At 39.2% G+C, this 23,094-nt stretch overlaps 2 protein-coding genes and 1 long non-coding RNA gene across 23 annotated transcripts in view; 1 reads left to right on the top strand and 2 right to left on the bottom strand.

The window, feature by feature from the left end:
• PALS1 (protein associated with LIN7 1, MAGUK p55 family member) overlaps positions 1–4,712 on the bottom strand; it is a 55,301-nt gene extending 50,589 nt beyond the window's left edge. The window contains exon 1 of the mRNA XM_085582069.1: positions 4,554–4,712. The gene's annotated coding sequence lies outside the window, so the exon portion shown is untranslated. The remainder of the gene's footprint in view (positions 1–4,553) is intronic.
• Positions 4,713–4,789: 77 nt separating this feature from the next.
• On the top strand, positions 4,790–21,937 carry LOC146767338 (uncharacterized). The gene is made up of 2 exons (XR_014955582.1): positions 4,790–4,900; positions 17,423–21,937. It is a non-coding gene; the product is annotated as an uncharacterized LOC146767338 (long non-coding RNA).
• Positions 21,735–23,094, bottom strand: part of GPHN (gephyrin) — a 269,974-nt gene continuing 268,614 nt past the window's right edge. For all 21 annotated transcript variants that reach the window (XM_077784089.2, XM_085580343.1, XM_031505004.3 and 18 more), the window contains one exon: positions 21,735–22,742. In XM_077784089.2, the coding sequence (XP_077640215.2) occupies positions 22,609–22,742 (134 nt within the window). In that variant the 3' untranslated portion in view covers positions 21,735–22,608. The remainder of the gene's footprint in view (positions 22,743–23,094) is intronic.

Below are 23,094 nucleotides of genomic sequence, written 5' to 3' on the forward strand. Positions count from 1 at the left end.
TTCCAGCCTCTCCTTCTTGACTTTAAAAATATACAGTTATCCTTGGAAACAGACTCGGAATGCATACCAGCCACCTCCCAGCACCATCACCAGGTCAAAGAGCAGATGCTGAGGTTGCACTGGCACTTCCCAGTTATCAATGGTTTATGGTTTTGCTGAATTCAGCTTTCTAGAGAGCTTGAAGAAACCACTGAACAACTTCACACAAGACAATTCACACTGACTATTCAGTTAATGCACATACACAGGTTGATTTAGAAGCTAACACACTGACTATTCCCACACTTGAGTGCTCCTAATACCTTTTGTAAAAGACCACTTAACTGTCCTATCACTTCTAATATATCCTTGCCAGAAATCATTCCTGGTTTTAAACTGCTTTTCCCAGAAAAACTCCCACATTTGAGAGTCTTCTGAGTTATCTGTTACAGCCAAATAACCACACATAACCTAAAATAGCTTGCCTAGAGGATGTGTCCTGGTACAAGAATGAAAATGATGGTTTGGTTTCTATCTTCTTTTTCTTAAGCAAAGCTGTATTTTCCCAGAATTTCTATTTAACATCTATTCTTTTGTTAGACCTCTGCAGGACATGAGGAGTTTACTGTCTATGCTAATAAACTATAGCAAATTCAGACACTAATGACTATGAGCTGTGTTGTCACATGTATCAACAGTCAAGCCTTTTCTCTAACCATATAATTGAAATTTTAAAAATAAAACACTAGAGGCAAAATTAAGTATTAAAAATGTTCAAACAAAACCTATTATCTATTTCTTATTATTTTTTTCTTTAGAAAACAATTATGGCCAACCAGAACAGACACATGATGTAACAGGCAAATCATTTAAGGAAACACAAGGCACTAACCAGACTTATAACAGATAATAATCACAGGTATGTTAAAACAATTACCTTTCTATATCTAATTATTTGGCGTCTTAGAACAAAGCAGAACTAGATCCACAAGGGAACCTAAATGCCATGCCACCTACTAGACTCCACAACCCACAAATAAACAACCAAGACCTGCCATAAAATGAAAATAACATGTTACAGGTACTGTTCAAATATCTAACATTCAACTTGAGTAGGAACTGGCCAAGTCAGATAAGAATGAACATAGAGAGCAGAGATTTAAGTCTTCAAAATTTCACACCATGCTAGGGAAAAAAAAAAACCACCCCCAAGAAAAATCCCTTTCCTTTACTCTTTCAGCACTTTGTAAGAAGGAAAGGAGACCTGAACCCGTATCATATTTTGTACTTGATCAAGCCAGTCCCTGCACTACATATTCACTCCCTTACTAAGTGACTCCTCAAGAATCAAACCAAAACACTCACTGGTCTGGCAGTTAAAGCATTCCTTTTGGGAACTGGCAGCTCCCCTAAAGAGTAGAGGGAACTGAACCTGAATCTCAATATGCTGGGTAGGTACTCAAAACCATTTCCACATCTTTAAAGAAATGCAACATTACATCCTTTTTCTGCCAAAAGAGAAGTGTGCAAGTCTTTCTTCATAGAATTGGGGCATTCCTTTTAGAAGTGTGCATTACTGATGGTATCTGTGTTTGCTTTCTAATTTAACTGCTGCAACCTTTGAGAGGTACAGCATATTTTTCTTCCCACACAGCTATGTGTTAATGTGCAATTAGACACCTCAGCATAATAAAACAAGTCTTTACCAGCAGACATATACTGATCACCTTCCATTAAAAATAAGAACAAACCCCAAAAGCTTACTTTAAAATAGTCTGAGATGTAAACTTAATTAGTTATAATTTCCTCTTTCTTCTGGTTCATACTTTAGCTTGAACTACACTTGAGACATTTTGTCTAGTTTGTCTAGCTGGATTGGGAGTGAAGGAAAGAGGATGTGTACATAAAGTGCCCCTGTTGTCAGAACTGCTGTATTGAGGAACACTCCACAGTAGATAACTACACTAGAAAACCAATTCTGCCAGCAGACCTGATTTTAAACCACCACTTAAATTGTTTCCACCAAGTTTTCTACCATAGACATATTGCAAACCTTTTCAAATGGACAAATGCCTCTCTTTGTCCATTAATAGAAGGAAAACAATAGAGCAGTATTTAATTAATATTTACAAAAAGTCTTGAGGTTTTCAAATGTGTGATCAAGGCAGCAATTAGTGTTCCAAATACCGTAATGTCGAGTATTTCTGCAACAGTGACCAAGAAAATACTTTAAAAATGTCAGTTGCTAAATATTTAAAAATTTAGAACATGTCACATGAATACAAATACAAATCCTGCTATCTAGGAAGTACCACACTGTTTGAAATTTTAGCCTTCAGCATTCTGAAAGCCTAACACTGTAAAAGGAATGCACTTCAAAGTACAAACTGGGAAAAAATGGTAGCTGCAACAGTTAAAACAGTTAGCTTCTGATGTTAAGATCCAATCTTTGAAGAGACATAATAGAATTTGCATCTAAAAATGCTGTAGGTTTCTTAAAAGCCTACAACTTCTAAGTATAACAGGAGATTCTAATCAAAGCAGCAAATGAAGTATTAGGAAAATTTAATCTTTTTATTACAACAAATGTAATTATTTTTTTATAAACAAGGATCAATAAATGGATGCACATAAACTTCAGACTACATTAAGTTTTCTGTATCCGTAACTCTTGGTATGAATCCCAACTTCTGCACTGCATTTTCTATGGTTCTTTACCTTGTACTGCTGTGGTACTGAAAGATGCCTGTCACCCTTCAAAGGTCATAAGTAATTCCTGCAGATTCCTAAGCCAGATAAATCAGTCTACTGAAGAAATATTTTGATGCACATTTCTAAGTTCAGAATTTCTGAGAAGAAATTTAATAAAAACTAAACAAAATTAGAGTCTTCACCAAGAGCTAATTATTTACAGAAAAACATCACCATCCTCTGTTATTCCACACATTGCAAGGTAATATGACACACATTGGAAGAATGTAAACTCTGAAAAAAATAATTAAAGAGTTCAGTGATCATGGACTAACATTTAAGTCTCTATTACTTTATCATTATTAACAATGATAATTAAATATAACATCCTACAACATTGCTTCAAAACACTGTAATATTTTTCATATTATGTTAAAAGTGTCTACAAGAGTAGACAATTACTTAAGCTTTTAATGTGTAAAATACTGGATTTTTTTTAAAGTACAATGTTGGAAAAGAGTTAACGTGTATCATCCAGGCAGATCTAAAGTGTTTCGCATTCAGATGTGCAGTAACAGCTCTAATATGATCATAAGGAAAAAATATGTACTGTGAAAATTTGGACAACAGATCAAAACCAAAAGCTTGCAGACTCAGATGTCTAAAGCCAATACAAAGATGCCTTTTTTTACAAATTCATGAAAAACATCTCAATCTTTAAAAAGGACAGAGATCCCTTTAAGGCATTGGCAACAGAAGCATCCAACACATAGAAGATCACCACAGTCACTTGTTAGAAGTCTGACTGCAGTCAGCTGTATATTATCATGTATCTAGAATGAAATTATTTTGCTCTGTTAAGTGAGCTATGGATATAGTCTACGCCTAAATAATTGCAATAGAGGCTTTATCTTTAAAAGAAAATACCCTCCATAGCACTTATTGATATTTACCGCTTTTAATATTCTTCATGAAGTTATTTTTTGTGGATCTGTCCCATGTGAGACATCTAACAATATTATTGTTTTAGACAGCTTTGTTTGTATATAAATATTCCGCAGTAAGGTCAAATACAAGTTAATTTAATTTTCTCCCGCGGTCTGTCTCACCGAGCTCACAGTCACCGCGTTCTTTGTTGCCTGGCTGTAGTGTCTCTCTCTCCCAGCACACAGCCTCGATGCCTCCGCCAGGAAAGCGGCAGCACCGCAGGAGCATTTCCACTACAGCTTTGGGAAAACGGAGCCGCTCCAACCGGGACGTGCGCTAACTGCTGCTGACTGTAAAACACACTGGAAGTCGCCCACGTTCAACCTGCTTTAACTTAGCTCCGCAAAGCTTCATAAACCCATACGAAGCAAAAACTTCACAGAGGAATAATTTCCAAACACAGAGCTGCCAGAGCATCAGAAGTGCACAGGAGGGGGCCCTAAAGTTTCCCCCCTCATTGTTTAAACTCGTACACAACGCTTAACAAGTCCGCAGAGAGAGCACACAGCCAAGTGAGGGAGGTTTTCTTACAACTCCTGGGCCTAAGCTCCGGGAAGCATCCCAAGAAAGGGCGGCAGGAAAGCCGCAGGATACGCTCTCGGGAGGCCCCCGCGCTCCCGCAGCGCCGCCGGCACCTGTAGCCGCCGCGGCCGGGGCCGCCCCGCCCGGCCGGGACCCGCGGCCAAGGTACAGCCCGGGCCACCGCCAGCGGGGTGCGGGGACCGGGGCCGAGCCCCGAGTGCCGCCGAGCCCGGCTGTGCCCCGCCGTCCCGCCCGGTCTCGGCCCGGCCGGACCCCCGGGCCTGCGCGGGCGCCGTGGCCGCGGGGAGGCTCCGGCCAGACGCGACTCGCGGCGGGACCTGTTGCTCGCGCGCTGGGCACGGCGCTCCGCTCACCGTCCGTCTCTTTCCGCCGCTGACACGCTCCAGCCCCGCCGCCGGCTGGAAGTCGGAGTCCCCGGCGTCCCGCGGCGCCCCCGCGCCCAGCCCGCGGAACCGTCCGGCCACAGCCCCCGCAGCGCTGCGCAGCCGCCGCCCAGCCCGGCCCGGCCCGGCCCGGCCCGCCCCCGCGCCGCCGCCCCGCCCCCCGCGCAGGCGCGGCGCCGCCCACGGCCGCCTCGGCCGGGCGGCGAGCGGCGCTGCCTCCGAGGCCGCGGCGGCGGTCGGCGCCGCCCTCAGGTGGCGTGGACACGTGGACGCGGTGCTGCTTCTGTGTCGCCTTCCTCGCAGAATCGCGGAATCGAGTGGGTTGGAAAGACCTCTGAAATTACCGAGTCCAACCTAGGACCGAACACCACCTTGTCGACTGGACCGTGGCACTGAGTGCCACGGCCAGTCTTTGCTTAAACGCTTCAGGGACGGTGACTCCCCCGCCTCCCTGGGCAGCCCATTTCAGTCCAGTCCATTCCGGCCGTCATCTCCCATCTCTCTGCCACGGCTTCCTCTGCGGCCCCAGCGGGACCACCAGGGCAGCCCGTGTCCCGGGCAGACCTGGCTCCCCCCCGGCCACTCGCTCCTTCCCCCTCGCCCAGCTCCAGCTGCCGCCCCCCGCCCTTTCTCCTCCACCCGCTCTGGCATCCCCCCGTTCGCCCGCTGCTGCTGCCGCATCCTCAGCCCAGCTTGAATGCCCCAGCCAGGCTGGAGCCTGTGTGGGCAATAAAGTATTTAATCTCATCGAGAGTCCACTCTGCCTCTGGGAGGCTGAGGCATAGAAGGCGCCCATAACACTCTGTCTGGAAGAATGAAGAAAACAAGAGGTTACAAGTAGTTTTACCGGGTTGTTTGTATCCTTGGCTGTGTTTTTCAGGAACAGGGGAACGTCTTTTTAGCGCACAACAGTTAAGTTTGACTTTGAGCTGCAAACTGCACTCACTTCCCTGGTTTTTCAGGCTAGCCTGCCTAGATCGTTGCTCAAGGCATTAGAAGAAATGTTCTGTGTAACCAGACAAGTAAAAAAAGGCTCACTTAGATAACTAAGAAGTCCTAAAGAGATACCTGCTTTCGTCCATCTCTCCTTGCTTCAGTTTATCTGTATAAAAATCTGTGCAATTTAACTCGATCATTCTTCACAGTGAAATCCACACTTTCTATAATGGTACCCTATATATCATGTTTTCAAATAATGTTCTTATGGTTTTTCTTTTTCTGTGAAAAGGCTTAATACAATAATGTATGTCCTGACCAGTTACCTGCAGAGGAAAGTCTGAAAGCCTTTCTACCTTTTCACATTGTGGCTCAAACTCCCCAGGGCAGTATGCCTTATAAGTGCATTTAACATCTGTTTTTGTTCTGACCAATACTGAGGGGCTTTGCATCAAGTGAACACAACTGGAACACTGCAGGAGATACAGATGTTAGTGGACTGCGGAATTATTTACTTGGGAAATAAAAAAGAGAGGGAAACCATGACACTGGTAATTTGTGGCTGGGCAGCACCAAGCGTGGTTCTTCACACCTTCATATGAACATGGTTCATAAAAGTTCACATGAACCCTTTCTTAGAAAGCACTTTGACAAAGGACCTTATAACTAAAGGATGTTTTCAAAATGTGATACTTACCTAGAAGATATGACTGCAAAAAGTAGGTAGGTTCATCAGTTATCTGTTCACTGTTGAACTCTTTTCTATGTCCAAGGTTGGAATGGTCAGACAAAAAAAGACACAAATTCTGCTTACAATTTCCTTCAGCTGATAGCATTTTTACTTCCTTTCCACAGAAAATCTCATTGCCTCCAATTTGCATGTTGTCCAGCAGCTATTTTTAAAGCCAGCATAAAGGAATTTTCTTCAATATGGTGTGTAATTTGTCATAAAATAAAGAAGGATTCTCATCAGTTCTAGAACTTCCTCCTTTACTGTCTTTACTGTCTTGTAGCTGAAGTTTATTTTTTTTTTTCCAGAAGGGGTTACCAGACCAGATTAAGACTGAGTTTGGAATATCTCTTGGATATATCTGCTTAAAGATCTGTTTGTTTCTTTGGTAACCAATCTCCTCCCTCTGGCTTTCACAAGGCATCACAGAAACCCTAATATTAGCCTGTGCCCAGCTGGCAAATCCATTCAAATGGTACTTGAATGAGATGTGCTTGGCTAATTCTATCCAACAGATTAAAGTACTCTGTCAGGCCAAGAAGTTGTCATACCTGAAAACGATTCACAATAGAGAACAGGATCAGCAGCATTATTCGTAAGGACCCAGATAACCTTTCTGTTTTGAATCACTTCAATAGACAGCTCTTATGGTTCATTTTGTCTTGTGGGTGCTGTTTGGTGATATGCTGAGAACACAGAAATTACTCTGAGAAAATAAACATTTTAGCTTAAATTTAACAAAATCTTCAAATTGAAAAGATACAGAGAAGGAAGGTGAATGGGAGGATGAGGAATGACAATGGAATTATGATTGGGAAGATCAAAGCTTTTAATCTTCCTTTGTTTTGTTTTAGCTGATTAATCTTTCATATGAGGATCTATAAAGACAGCTTTTAAAGGAAATGAGAAAACTACCTACCAAAGTAGTATAAAGCTTTCTGTTTCATCTCTTGTTCAAAGTGTTCAGTTATTATCTTTAAGTAGAAAGGAACTAAAAATAAATACCCAAGTGATACCTTTTGTGAGCTTGGATCTTTGAACATTTTAATTTTAGACAACAATTTTTCTATGTTTTTGCTATTTGGCATTATGGAAACATTAAAGCCTGCTTGCAGCTGCAGAACCAGTGTATTTAGGCAACATTATTTATTATAGAACTTTATTTTTAAGATTGGTGTATTAATTCCACAGACAAATATTTTTTAACAAAGAAAATGTTCATTTTTGACGAATTGAATTTGACATGAATTAGTGTCACTGTTTACCAGCAGGGTGCAGATATAATTGTGATCAATCTAAATCTGGCTGATTGCAATCAATAGAAAAGAGAAAAAAAAAATTCTGACTCAAGTTGAGGAATCAGCCTAACATAGAACAAAATGTTTTCTTTGAAACCATTGCCCTCTGGAGGGGAAATGAAAAATCACCAAGGGATCAGAGAACTCCTTTTTATTTCACTATTTAACTATATTTGTGCTTTGCAATCTCTGAATGGTTCTACAGAGGGTTGCAATAAAGCAGTGCTGTCAGAAGGGCCTCACTGGCCACAGTGCTTATGTCAGTGGGTTGAAGAAGTAATCCCCATCTGTCTGCCCCATAACTCTCCTCCCCTTTATCTCTAAACTCTTTATCTCTAAACTCATGGAGCATCAGTTCTACAGCAGATGTACTTTCTCTTCTAACTCCACCTTGGATCCTTTCCAAGCTGGTGTCATCCCTCTTTATTTGCCAAAATACATTTTTATGCAATCCCTGAGGCATTCTTGTCTGCCTATGCCACACTCTGTATTCCATTCTCTTTCTTGACCTTTCTGCTGTTTGATTGGTTGGTTAGTTCTTTTATTATCTTGATTACCCTTTTCTTCTTGATCTTTAATTCTTGCACAGCTCTGAGAAATTATGTACTGTTCTTTCTATCTCTCTACTTTCTTGTCTGACATCTATTGAAATAGACTTTTTTCCTCCTGTCTCTGAGAACCTCACAGGGATTTTTCTCTTGGCCTTCAGATATTGATTATATCTTGGATTATCACATTTAAATGTCACCTGTAATTGAATATGAATGAAAGTGAACTCCTGCCTGCTCAGACTTTGTCTATATATTCTCCCTATATTGGTGGGGAAATGACAGCATTGCTCAGTGAACTTTCCAGTCTGATTTACAACAATCTGATACCTCCTGACTACAAATTTGATTATTGTTTTAACTCTTAAGTAGACACATACCCCAGCCATCTGAAAGAATGTAACAGCAGCACTAGTCCACATGTAGGACTGGTTTCATTCAGTATCTAATGTTTTGAAGAAGAATGCAAAACACCAAAGTCCCTAAGGCAAATTCTGCATTAAGCAAGGAAAAAAAAGTAGACTTCTCAGTGTCCATAACCCAGCAACAGACACCCTAAATTTTGAAATCAATTACAGGAATCCAATTTAATTTCAACATTTTTCATTGTTTAGGACAACAAATACTAAGGATTCAAATGTAGTTACATTTTTCTTCTTGATAGCATCTAGAATTTTTGCTTACTTCCTATTGAATAACCTCATTCTGCATTCAATTTCATCTGGGTAGCCAGAACATCTTCCTCTCTGGTTTCTAGTGCCCTCTGCCACTCATTATAATCCTTCAGATAAAAATTGTACAATTCCAAGTAAGGTCATAATATTTATGAGTAGGGTCATAAACACAAGAGAAGTTCAGCTGCAGGGAAAGGTTAATCTCCAGAAGAGATGTCTTAAATCTGGCAGTACTGTCCATCCCTCAATGTGAGGTTTTAAGCTCAGAAATAGGAATGGTTCCCAGAACATGGGTGCCCCAAATAAAAACTAGAAGTGAGGTTGTTAGTGTAACACTTTGGGGCACTATTTTTAATCCAGAAAAGAAAGAACAGGCAATAAAAATTATCCTTCTTCCACTGTTTTCCCCTATTAAGTTTTACTCAAATTAGTGATTGTCTTTTCTCTTTGTGTCTGTTTGCTGATTCTTGTTTTTCCTCTGTTTGTGAAGAAATAACAATTTATGAGATAGCTCAGGGATCTGTGAGAAAATAGGGGAAGAACCAACAAAAAGAACTAACAAAAGTTTCAGCAGTTGATACTGCCTAAGGAAAATACTTAGGTGGTCAATCCTATTGAAAGAAGACATTTATGGTTTTTAGATTCTTCCCAGATACAATCCTCTTTCCTGAAAGGCAGCATAGTAGTGGTAATTATGTTAAAGACAAGAGCTTCCTATCTGATCTGCTGCAGTGTAAAGCATGATCAGATAACACCCAAAAGCGTGACACTATACTTCACATATTCTATAAACCTGTAATGCAATATTTTTTTCTCTTGAATGCAAACTAGATGTACAGTAAGACAGATGTAAGATACTGTAAAACATACACAAACAACATCATAATTCTCCTTGTTCCCTTTTTCTAGCTGTTTCACTGAAATAATCTTCCATGCTATGCTTTATGATTCTTTTTTGGTATAGACTTTCAGTTTGTGCATCCCAGCATGATAACTCTCCCCTCCCTTAATTACTGACACAAGAAGATTTGTGGCTAACCTGTGCTGTACCTTTAACATGCCTATCTGAATACAGCATGAGGCAGAATTACTTTCAAAATTTTTCTTTTTAAACCCTTTGGTTGAATATTCCTTTGTATTTTCAGCTTTCTTTCAGCATATTATAAACAACATCTGGGACAATTAACTGCTAGCCAGCATGTTTGTTGTTCCCCAGCATTTAAAGTGTTGCTCAAAATCTGCTTTATGTGGATCCCTAATTCTGTAAGTTTTATTGCAAATATTCTGAAACTGGGACCAGTTTTTTTTTTTTTTTTTCTCTTTGAGACTCATGCTCAGAAAAATCCTTCTTATGTCATTTCATTACATGCTATAAAGCTGAAATTCATGGCACAGAGGAAATTCAGGTATGGCATGCAGTCCCTTTGCAGAAGTCAATGCTAATCCCAATGTAATGTCTTCCTTATAAAATGCCAGTAGATTTCATTTACCACTTCAAGTAATGGAGGCATAGCTGCTTGATTTGTGATAGTGAATTATGGAGAATAGCACCATGATATTCTTGTCATATGTTACAGCAGATGTGTCATATGCCATAAGCAAAACTGGTCTACCTAATACCTTTAAGAAAGCAGTAGCAGCTACACAATTGTCTTTAAGGATGGAAAAAGTTGTTTTGTTACTAGCAGAATAATCCTTTCCACATAGCTATGTGGAACTATATGGATGGTCTTCATTAATCTTGGATAAACCTATAAACTACAGTGCCAATTTCACACTGTTCTCGTGAATTTGCATCTTGCCAGAAACTTGCAAAAATTTCTTTGGAATATACTGCATGAATACTGCTCAATTTTGCAATATTTCCTAAAAAGTATAGTCAAAGCCATTATGCTTGGTAGCTTTCTTGCTTGCAGGATCTTCAATGACTGTCATTCTCCCAGCAGTAATTTTTCTTTCACGGGAGCTGATAGACTGTATTGGCTCAGTGAGCCAGCACTGCATACCAGTCTACTGAATCAGCTCAGTATAGGACTGTTTTGGTATGTAACCCTGCAAGCATCCGTGCTGAGTTATTTTTCTTTGCCCCAGGCACAGCAATTAAGAGGTATTTTTTACTACATTTGCAATGCAGGCAATTCGTCCTTCTTCCCACCGTTGTAGTCCGGGAAACACAATACTCTGACGTTGTTTATTCTTTTCAGCATTGCCTGAGAGCATTTTAGGTGGTATTCCAGTAAGCTGAGGCTGAATAGAGGCTCCATTTGCATGGGACAGCAGTCCTTTGCCACACCTTGCCTCTTCAAGGTCTGTCAGTGACACTTTTAGTCAGCACAGTGATCACGGTTTCTGCAGTTTAAGGACCGTATCTACCTGTTCAGTCAGTCAGGAGAAACACAATGCTAAAGAGTAGTTATTCTGGTTTTGTTTTGCTAAATTAATGACTTCAGAACAAATGTCATGGGCTTTGTGGTCACTTTTGTCACATCTACCACTGCAGAAAGTAAGTCTTTGTGGAAGTATTTTGTTAATTCTTCAGTCCTGTCTCATCAGCTTATCTTGGGTTATGACATACTTGTAACTGGGGCAAATACATTTACTTAACAACAATTCAGCTCTCAGAATTCAAAAGAGTATATCTCATTAATATAATTTCATGAGAACAATAACTCTTGGTGTCTGATCCCTATATTTTGATGGATTTAATTTTTTTCCTTAGGATAAGGTTATTTCTGATTGCCTGTTGTTTGCATCCAGACAGGTTGTTTGAATGCAAATAAATGTATTGTTGTAGGTGGTGTGCAATGCTTCTCCAGACATGGTGTTTAGTTTATGAGGGAGGTGTTCCTAATTAAATCTCAAATTTATTGCACTCTATTAGTTAGTATATGCAGCATATCTTGGCATGAAATCATGCATAGCTATTACTTTTGTGTTAGCAAAATTATAGTTTCTGATTAATATAAACAGCTTTACTCTAAATAGGAATATTCTATATAGGAATATTCAAAATTCATATAATGAATTTACCAACACTGTACAATTTTCATCTTCTTAGCTTCTAATATGTAAGTTTATGTGCTGATTCAGTCACATGCAAAATGATGATGAGTTTAGATGTAAATTAAGGGGCATCAATAAGTTGAGTGGCTTCTGCTTCTGTCATTCCTTGACAAGTATAGATAACAAGAAATGGAGAAATATAAATGAAAGGAACTGTGGACATTAATGTGGACTTTCTTTAGGTGCCTACTTGTTCCAGATAAAAAGATAGTCTGTAGAGATTTGTTCAGAAATGCAGGATGTCAGAAAGGGTGCTAATGCTAATCCTAACAGGACTTTGTGGAGAGTGCTTCAAAACAGGTTCATATTCTGCTTGAAACATGTGCCTGGCAGACCTCATGCTTGAGGACACTGCAGACATGCTATCTGGTAATAAATTCAAGCTCAGACAAGGGGTTTTGGAAAGCCTTACATCACACTGGAAGAGGAGGTATGGACCAACATTATCTCTTTGAACTGGTGTAGGTCTGCAGTTTCCTCAACCTTTCCACCATCCTGTATTTTATCTGTTTTGCAGTGGAGTTGCAATGGCTGCCATCCACCGAACAAGTCAAACAGCAAGGCCTTTCTAGAACAAACCTGTCACTGAACCCTGGAACGTGAGATGTAATCACAGCAAGGAATGAGCACAGGGTATCTTCTAATAATTTAGCCAACCAAGTGCTGATCTATTGGCAATAAGTACATAGGAACATTTGTTCTAAAGAACTCACAACCCATGAAGTTTCAGCTTCTCTTACCTATTATTAAATTGGAATAGCAATAGGGAAGGGAGTAAATAGCAGAAAAACTGTCATACCTGAAGTCTAATTTATTTTCCCACTTTTTTGCTTCATTGTATTTGACCTAATAAAAGCTGGAAAAAGTTTGTTGCCATTGCCAACAAACTCAGGAATAAGCCTTACCCTAGTAATGTCATTATCTACCAGGATCAGTATGAAATAGGTGCTATTTTAATCTCTTTTCTGTCTGCAGTAGAAACATGTATTGGTAAATTACATAGTAAGCCTTGTTTTCAGGTGCAGGCACATTTAAGATATTTGAATGTTGTGGACTGCACTTATATATGGCACATCTGAACATAGCACACATCTGAGCACATCACTTGATGTGTAGATGTAGCTTAAGAAGTGATTGTGGTGAAGCCTTGTTCTTTGCTATTGTGAAGATGCTTATGTAAAAGACAGTTTTCATTTCCTTCTGCCATCTAACTTTTGCTTGCTTAGTTTGTACAACACCACCAACAAAATATCTGCTCCTTTTCTGCACAAGCCAGGGTGCATATGGCAGTGCAGAAGTTACAGAAAAGACAGATTTCTGGTGCCAGAACATACTGCTGATTTTGGCCAGAAAGAAAACATTGAGTGAGCCTCACACTATATGATTCCTTCAAATACTGGGAGTCTAAATCAAAACTATCTGTATGCAGATCCTTCAGCATTCAAGACCACTGGCACTTTAGTCACCGAATATTCATACCCTTTTCCTTGATTGCCCATCTTTGTGAACCCGAAGACTTATTGCTGAAATGGTCTTTCAAAAGCCCTGAACACCTATCTGAGAAACCAAAGTCTGGAAACTACAACCTGTATTCTACAGTAAACCTGAAAATGTTTTGCAATAACATACTTTCTGAAGACAAAAATATGACACATTTTACTTTTCAAAGTCAGCAGCAGAAACTAAATACATTAGATTCATTTTCCAAACATACATACCTAGATTTCATGTTTACTGTGCTTTTGCTCTTCTGTTTTTGCTCCTATTTGGAAACTGAGATAAGAGCTTTGCTCTCCGCCCATCCAGATTTTGACACCAGTCCCTACTAAAATCTTTCTGTCTTCTTTCAAGTAGCTGAGGTAGGGATACCTGTAAGTCTCCCAAGACAGAAGGATTTCTGTCTAAACAGGAAGAAAACAGGGAGGATGTAATAATACAAAAGGAAATCCAGTCATAAACCCCAGCTATAAGGAGGACCACACAATAACAACATGTGCCCCAAAAAGGACAAGAGCTGATCCATACTTTCATGACTTAGCAAAATGGAGAAGTGTGTGAGGGAAGATCATTAAAGTAGAGAAGACAATAGCAAGTAACAGCCAACACTTCAAGCTATTGAAACTTTGTTGGAAATATGACTGGAAAAAATAAGACATCTTAGTTCTGGATCTTTATTATATTGAACCACTAGTGATTGATCACTAGTGTACAGTTCCTGCTGTACATGCAGGAGCTGACATTCATGTCAGGTCAGCTTATGTCCAGAAGTTGGTAAAGGATCTAGTCTTTGACAACAAAATAATGGTGGCTCTGTAAGTATAGTTAAAGCAGGAAAATATCAGCTAAGAAATTTTATAACTCCTTTACTTACTTTTTTACATTCTCTGCATTCTTGTCTCTACAATGCCCTTATTCTACTGTCTTATTTCCTGAGAGTCCTATATCCCAATCTTGCTACCAGCTTTCAGCTTTTGATATATTTAGAAGGTTTATGAAATATTAGTAGTAATTTTCTATCTATATGAATGTGGGTAGCATTGGCCTGAAATTATTACAGGAGTAATAATTGTGTTTTAAATTTGTTTCTCCTAACTTTATGGTGTTAGTGTTGAGACAAAGAGCTAGTGTAAATATGGGCTCTGGAGAGGCCCAGAGAAGCTGGTTTTTGTCTCAGGGTCACAAGGTCTGTTAATAAAATCACCCTTAAAAGAAGAAAAACAGTACATGGAAATGGGAAATAAATTAATATTTCTTATTTAATCTTCATAGAAATATATAACACTCCTTGGTGCTAACTCACCTGGGAAGTTCCACATATTTCATGTGGGATGGCCACTGTGAGAGTTTCCAGAAGTTTGTCATACTTTCCTGTGGGAACATTGATGTGCTGTCAACATCACATTAGGCATTGGTGAACAGGGATTGACAGCACAGAGATCAGTGATCACACAGTTGGGTCAGTTGTGGACAAATGGGTTCTGTTTTTGATTAATCTGAACAAAAAAATAAAAGCTCCATCAATGCTGACATTTGCCATATGGTCTATCAGAGACTACACTACCAATGGATTTCATAGTGTTTTGGCTTGGTGGCCTAGATCTTAGCTGCTGGATTGGTGAGGAGAGAGGAGAATGTGGAATAATGAAACAGAAGTATGCATAAATGAAAAGAAGGGAAAGAAGTTGAATAAGGATAAAGATGATTGGAAATCACTCATCTTGTGTAATTCAAAACATTGCTGTGATTGCTGTGGTCAGAAACCTCTTGAGTATTATAATAAATAATTTCTCCAGGTATAAACATGATGGAAGAGACTCTGATCTGAGTCTCTGAAAGAGACACTGAAAGACAGTGAATCATCAGACTCTGTTATGATGATTCACTGTCTTTCTAGCATTACTATGATGTTAATGGTTTTGAAACACGATCCTGCTAAGTGCTGTACTAAAACAGACTGGAAAAATATCCCAGGTAATTAAGGTGTAAGACATGAAATTACAGAAAGGGAAAAAAATGAGAAAATACAAGAAGATAAGAGTAAGTCAGTAAGTATAATCATATAATTAAGTTGATAATGAAATCGCATGTTATGTACCATTGTTAGAGCTTGGTTTTGACAGGCATCAGAGAAAAAGTGTCCTAAGAAGGAATTTGAAGGAGGATAGTGCATTAAATTTCTGTATGTCTAGTAGAATCGCCTTCCAAATGTGAGACACAGGATGTAAAAAAGATCAAAGGCTACTTTAAATTTTATTTTAGTGTATGAATCAGTAATGGAGGTATTTAGCTATTTTCTTGGCTTCATTGGCTAGAGCAGCTGCCTTCTTTGTAGTAAATGTGGTCTGATAAATAAAGCAGGAATAAATCATAAAGTACCCTGAAAAAGGAGACTCACAGCTCATTAAGATTCTGCAGGTGTATCAACGGTGCAAGATTTAATTAATAAAGGTAAGACCAAAGGATGTCATCATTATCGCAAAGGGAGGGAGTGAAATCCTCTGAAAAACACTGCTGAGGTACAGCATGTAAAGGGAATTCACATATTTTAGACACACTGTGAATGCAGAATTGTAGGAGTGTAGGCTGTTGCCAGAGTTCTGCAGGGCTTTGGCCAGTACTGGATTACAGGCAGGGAGGGCAGTTATACTGCCTGCAAGGGCAGGAGAATCTGCAAGTGGTGAGAGATTGCCCGGGAAGGGCTGGCTTGGATTTTGACTAGGTTGAACTGCCATTGGTGGCTAACAACCTTAATGAGGTAGCACAGAACCATATTTTTTTCAGCTACAACAGTTCTATCTGCTGCTACAGGAAGGAGTAGGGCCTCACAAAGGAAAATGAAAACATAAATCTTTGTCCTTCTCTAATCTGCAGCATTGCTATTGCCAGGTTTCTGAACTATTGCCTTTAAAATGTCAGCAGAGTGAGTCTATAAGAGAAGGGAAATACATCCGTATATGTGTAGTAAACACAGAAAAGAAATAGTGAGAATAACTGAATGAGGAGTACCTGTTGAGCTGAGGAAGAAAAAGAAAAATTGTAATATTTGCAAGTAATTTTATCTTTAGCATGCTAAATGCTTTAATTTCAAGGACTTTTTACCTGGACAAACTTGCTCTTGAAGATGGGAGTAGAAGTAAAAAGAATGTACTCTCCTTTGCTAAGAAGTCTCTGAATGTCATATATGATGGGCATCTGACTGCACTGCATCTGTGTCCTCTGCTGTGTCTGCTAGTGATGGACCTGGGAGAAGCCTGGGCCAGGTGTTATTTGGGTTTTCCCACCCACCATCCTCTTTGTGATCGTTAGTGTGTCTGCTTTTTATCCCAGTCCCTAACAAAGGACTGTCAACTTGGCTTTTTTTGTTGTTGTTTTGGTTGGGGAGTTTTGTTTGGTTGGTTGTTGTTGCAGTTTGTCTTTGGTTTTGTGTGTGGGTTTTTTTATTTGTTTTGTTTTGGTTTGTTTTTGGTCTTTGGTTTTTATTTTAATCTAACCCTAGTCACCATCTCTTATTAAAAATCCAGTTAGTGGAGAAAGCTGCAGCATGATTCCTTTGCAATGAAGACTGCCAAGAGCACATTAAATCCTATCTTCTGCTCTGTTCTCTGGCTTTTTGTAACACATTGAGCAAATTGATCGGATTTGGCCATTAGGGAGTAAATTACAGAAAGTCAGTCATGGATGTACGGTGTCAGCTATCTTTTAGATGGGCTCAAGTACCATTGCATCTGCATGTGTGCCTTTCCCTCCTAAGACTGGCAGGTAAATATCTCTCAGGCCATTTTTATTTTCATTATTCAGTATCATTAGTGATGAATAGCTACCTAGCTCTGACACAAAAGTCCTGGCAAGCAGCACAGTACACCACAACCAACCTGCTGTCACCAGCACTGGCTCCAGTTCACTCTCCTACACAACTCCCCAAGCTTGTTCTCTTGAGTGCAGCCATGCCCTGAAGCCACAAAGCTCTGCAAAGCCACATCCCTGGAGACTGATCACCAGCCTTGACCATGAACAAACCTGTTCTGGTAGCTTCATCCAAATACAAGAAAGCTATAGGAAAATATTAAGTCAATTTTTTTTTTCTCTGCAGCATCTCCATGAATACATGAGGATGGTATTGGTTGTCTGGCAGTTCTCCAAAGCAATGCAACAGCAAGCTGAAATGAGCATAGCTGAAGAGGCAGTCAGCAACAGCAAGAAATCTATCTGGCAAGAAACCACAAGAAAAGATCAGGCACAATAAGGTAAAGTATCAATATTACAGCATAGCTGTCAAACCACCAAAGCAGGTCTTTCCACAAAACATAGAAGAGATCCTCAGTGGAGGTTATCACTGCAGTCTCCATTATCAAATTGAACTGAAGGCAACTAAATTCCAGGAAGATACTCATTTACCAGGAGCAAGAACTGCAGATGGATTGCTCAAAATTGAGTGAAAGTGAGTTAAAACCACTAAGGAAATTTAACACAGATAAAAGTAAAGTTATTCATATGAGGAAATTATTTTCTTAAACTGTAATTATCATTATTGTTTCCAGGTTGTACACTACCAATAAAGCATAAGAATTTAAGGTAATCTCTTTTAAGAAAATAAGAATATTACCAATAAAGCATGAGATTTCTAAAATCTATAAAAACATATCAGTCAGAAGTACTGAAGAAAAAATATATTAGGAAATAGAGAACAAACAGAAGTCATCATGATGTGGTTAGTACAAGACAGGGGTGCATTTTAATATGTATGCAGTTCTGATCTCCTTGTTTCTGACAGAATATAATAAACCTGAAAAGGGTGAAAGAGGAGCAACAGGGATGGGTGATGTGGTTTAAGGATGGCAGTGACAGTGCTGCATTGGTGGTTGGACTTGATGATTTTGAAGGTCCTTTCCAATGTTGATGGTTCCATGAATCTGTGATAGAGATCCTCCAATTTACAGACCCTTGCATATGGTCTGTGACCACAAAGGGCAGACTACATAGATTAGGACATTCAATTCAGAAGATACCCATCTATAAAATTATGGGTGGCAAAGTGAGGGTGACTTCTCTTTATCTACTCCAACAAAAAAATTAAGAGGCATCAAACAGAAGTAGGAGATGGCAGATTCAGAATAAAACAGAGGAGATGCTGCTTCACACTGTGAAAATGTGGGAGTTTTTGCCACAAACATTGGGTGGAGGTAAAATTTGGAAGCTGGAAAATTATCTCCTTGCCATGCATTTATACTTTTCTGGAGGCATGAACTATTGGCCAGTATTTTGCAGAGGGTCAATTTGAAAAAAAATTCTAAAAGTGCACAGGCCACACAATGTAAGGATTTTTGTTTCCTTCTCAGCAGTTTCTTACACAGAAGCTTCTCCTGCTAGTGAACATTGCCAGTGTAGGGAGCTGTGTTTGAAAATGTCCATGTCGGCTTCTTGGTCCAAGGTCTAGGCTGTACATGGTCATAAAATTGGGTCCCCCTTAGTGGTCCAACCAGCACAACATTTCAAAATTACTCAGTCACTGGTTATTTTTGCCATAACAGATGGACCTAGATAGGAAAGACTCTTGTCAGACACATTAATGTGTTATATTGTATTGGGCCATAGTAATGTCTGCATGAGGAGAATGCCAGGTACTGACAAAAACCACTTTGCATGCTTCCTTGTCAGTCCAGTGGGGCAGTTTTTTGTGTGCTAATATATATATGTGTATATATATTTATATATATATACTTACCTTTCATTTTATCTTCCTCTTTTCTTGAAATAACTTTATTTTTTAATCCCTGGTTAAAAAGGTCAGGGTAATACCTTTGTATTCTATGCTATGCTCAGATAATCTGCAGAGTTAGTAGAGTACAATAAGGTTTCAGTTTTGCTTGTGAATTAACTCTGCAAAATTACTTTGTTGCTTGCATTTTTAAACACAAATTGGGTCAATGGAAATGCAGAAGTCCTTGCATTGGGACAGAGCATGCTTGGTTTTTGCTGTATGGTGCTGGGATAGAGCAAGTCTTCTGAGCCAGATCAGTCTAAAACTAGAGAGCTACTGAGCCTCTGTGCATCACCTTTTGAAGGCTTTATATTCAAAGAACTTTATCAGCTTGTGTGCAATATGGCACAAATGCAAAGAGCAAGTCTTAATTTAATGCTGAATATGAGTCACTGAGCCCTTCCAGAAAACATGCAGCTAGCAGCAGCTCATGAGGTTGTAATATTTGCAAAATGTGCAGGCTTTTCCTCCCCACAAATTACCTGAGATTTGCCTGCATTTCAATGCTGACTTTAAATCCAGCATGACAACTCATCTCTGAATAGAAGCTAGAATAGATTTACTAGAAAACATCAGTAAAGTTTGAAAGAAAATAACCAACCAAACCAAAACAATCCTTAAGAAAACACAGAAGAAACACCAGTGTGGTGTGGCTTTTTTCACTTGGAGTAAATATGGAAATCCAGCTGCTGATAGTATCATGTTGAAAATGCTATGCTTTGTCTCTTGAGACGAGCTGGCACTAGGAAGGTGAAGGGTTACAGTTCCTAGAGATCATGTTCTTCATTATGAGGATAAGGCACTTAATTGCACCTTATGGACCAAATACAGGAATGGGAAGCTATACCTTGTTCTACAGATTGCTGCTTTAATGACCAGCAGCTGCTACAGCTGTTCTACCCATGCAAACTTTTTGTCATCAATAGTTGTGACTTTGATTGTCCACCTCTCCTAAAGGAGTCTGCTTTTTTTGAGTACATGCAGAAATGATCTTCCATGTCTAACCTGTAGGCCTTAAGTTTCACCTTTTACATGGGAGTAACACCAGTGGGCTTTAGAATCAAGATGGAGACTACTGTAGATATAAAGCATTCAAGAAAAGAGTTTTTTATCTGGAATTTTAGGAATGTATAAAATACCCTCACAAAAGAAATATTAGGTTGGGAATATATTCCTGAATTTATTTGGGATTAAAGTCTATTAGAAATGTATGGAAAGTGCCAGCAAAAATGGCAGATAATTTTCATTATTTTTTCCCCCGATATTAAAAAATAGCTTCAATTTTCCAGCTAAGGCAAAATAAAATTTTTGGCAAATTTTATGCTTGAGCATTTCAACATCTACTCTTACTTGTTGTTCTTAGTTTCCTGTCAGGTAAGAGTATAAGAATCATTACCTGTCAGCCCCAACTTTTGCTTGATAACGTAGCCTGATTTGGGCTCTGACTCCTAATTTGTATTTCCTCTGAGGAAATAGAGGTGGGAGAGTGGTAAATGTCAAAGTTCTATAACCAAATGTATCAAATTCATGTACTCAAGGAGTAGACTCTACCTTTTAAAACAACTATTGAACTTGATTGCTAGTGAGTCTTATGTTATTGGTGTCCTTTATAAACTTCTGATTTTCATTACACATTCTACCTATAATAACCCTTAACTACATTGCAATGATCATTATAATAGATATGCTTATAATACCCAATGTTCTGCATTCTCAGAGATGAGTTAACCCCCCTCTCTCTTCCTTCTGTGGTTTAAAATATTAGTACAGTAAAAAGAGGCATCCACAAATTTAATTTGGTACCACCCTGCTGCTACATGGAGAGATCACAAATGTGGACACATAGTCCAGAACAAAAAATCTATGATCAGCAAGTTGTGTTAATTGTTTCTATGAACAATCCATCTCTTGATTGCCTCTAAATACAGTATATGCCTACCTACCTCCAACATTTGCAACGGCCCACGCAGGGAATTTCACAGCAGACAGAGTTTGGTTTTAAAACTAGCCTCGAGGGATGCCCTCTGCAGTTATCATAGAACAACAGCTCTGGTCCACTGTGGCAGTCAGGATTTAAATTTTCTGTGTTCTCCCTAAGTCTTCAAAAAATACTATAGATAAATGCTCTGGCTTCACAAATGGAGTTGATGGGATAGCATTTTACCCATGAAGTCAAAGAAACAAGTTGTTGGGCACTGCTATGATCTTAATCCCAGATGAAATGTGAAGCTACCAAAGTACACAATCTTTTGGGAGCTGAAAAGTCCTTATCTCATGGAAAAAAAACAAAACAAAACAAACAAACAAAAAACAGAAAAAGAACATGTTATCAAATTCCAGACAGTGCAGCACAACAGCTGTTTGCAAATGCTATGCAATTTATATGGCGAAAAGAAGTATTCTCCAGCTTTGATTAGTCTGATTGTAATTTCACCCCACCTCCAAGTGCTACTTCTGTGTTGTCCCTTGGGAGGTGTGAGAGAGAGCTCACTCTGTAGTTTCAGTTCACGCATGACACTGTGCATGAGGGAAAGCCCTAGATTGGACATACTATTTCTCTTCCTCCCTATGCTCTTCCCCCACCCCAAATTCCCTCTTAAATCACTGCTATTTTGTTTCAAACAACAAGGCTGAACAGGTGAAATTTTAAATAATGATTGAGGATTTTTTTTATTCATTTAAGTTTCAGTATCATTACAGAAAATGTTATGGTACAGAGTTGTTTAACATTAGTTTTATTTCTTTGCTCATTTAATTTCCACATGAATGCTGGTAACACTAATATCTGTACAAGATCAGTCTTTGATTTTTTTTAGTTTTTAGTTCTGTACATTTTTAAATGTATTGGTTAAAAAGGCTGTCAGCACTTAAGGAAGCAATTTTTTTGTTTGTTGAAATAAAAGGTATCCAGTTACTGCCCAAGAGTACTGAGCTGGGTGGCTGCTGGGACAAGAGACATCCCTGAATGAGCGGCGAGGTGAGAAAACCTCGGGGCTTCATTGGGTTCCCAGTGCAGCCACTCTGCTTTTGGCACTGTGCACATCAACACGAGATACAAGATAAAGAACAAGCAGAAGCTCTCTGTGAAGCGGTTATGAAGCATACTAATAAGGGAAATCCAAGTGTTGTCTACGCTAGTATAAATAAGCAGACAGCCTTGTTTTAAGAGCGTAAGTAGTTGTATCTTAAAGATGAGAAAAAACACAAGTTCTGCAGGCACCTACTGCTGTCTACTAAAAGCTACCGCTATTAGAACTAGCATTGAACACACAAAGCAATTGCAAGAAAAGGAAAAAGTTGCTTTGATATAATCAGAATAAATTTCTTTGTTAAATTTGTTTTAAAGTTTTTTTTTTTAAAAGGTATTTATTTAAATTCCATTTGAAATATATTTCAAGATGTTGACTATACTGATCAACTTTTATCCAAATCGGAAAAACTAGCTGTGCCGTTGCATATTACAGGATACAGTCAATGATATGTGGACATGCATCAAAGCTTCGCTCTTGCTGGTGACATCATAGCCTTCCAATGACCATGACATCCACCACCTCCCCCTTGTGAAGCTCCACATACTGCTCTGTCTTTGGAGGTAGCATCAACAGTCCATTGGCACTGCGCATACTCATCAGACGACTGCTCATCTGATTCCCTACAGGAGAGAGGCAGAACAATTTCAGTGGAGTCTTCAGTTTGTTCCAAATGCCACAACATGGTGCAACAAACAAAAGCTGTTATGACGAAAATGTTTATGTGGCTAACTTATTCATGGAGCTGGGATCTTGCTGTTCCAAGGTGGATGGAAACAGAGAACTCTGTGGAGATTTAGTCAGCCTCTCACTGCACTGGCTCTCAAAACCATCACTCTCATTGCTGATGGCTTTCCTATCCAGCCTTCCACATTATCTGTACCATGTATCTTGACCTAGTAAATTGCTAATACTATCAAAATTACTTTATTTTTCAATTTGTACACCTATTCCAGTTATACAAAAGCAAAAATC

This window comes from Lonchura striata, chromosome 5 (assembly GCF_050655825.1).
Source record: "Lonchura striata isolate lonStrDom1 chromosome 5, ASM5065582v1, whole genome shotgun sequence".
In the NCBI taxonomy this organism is placed as follows: domain Eukaryota; kingdom Metazoa; phylum Chordata; class Aves; order Passeriformes; family Estrildidae; genus Lonchura; species Lonchura striata.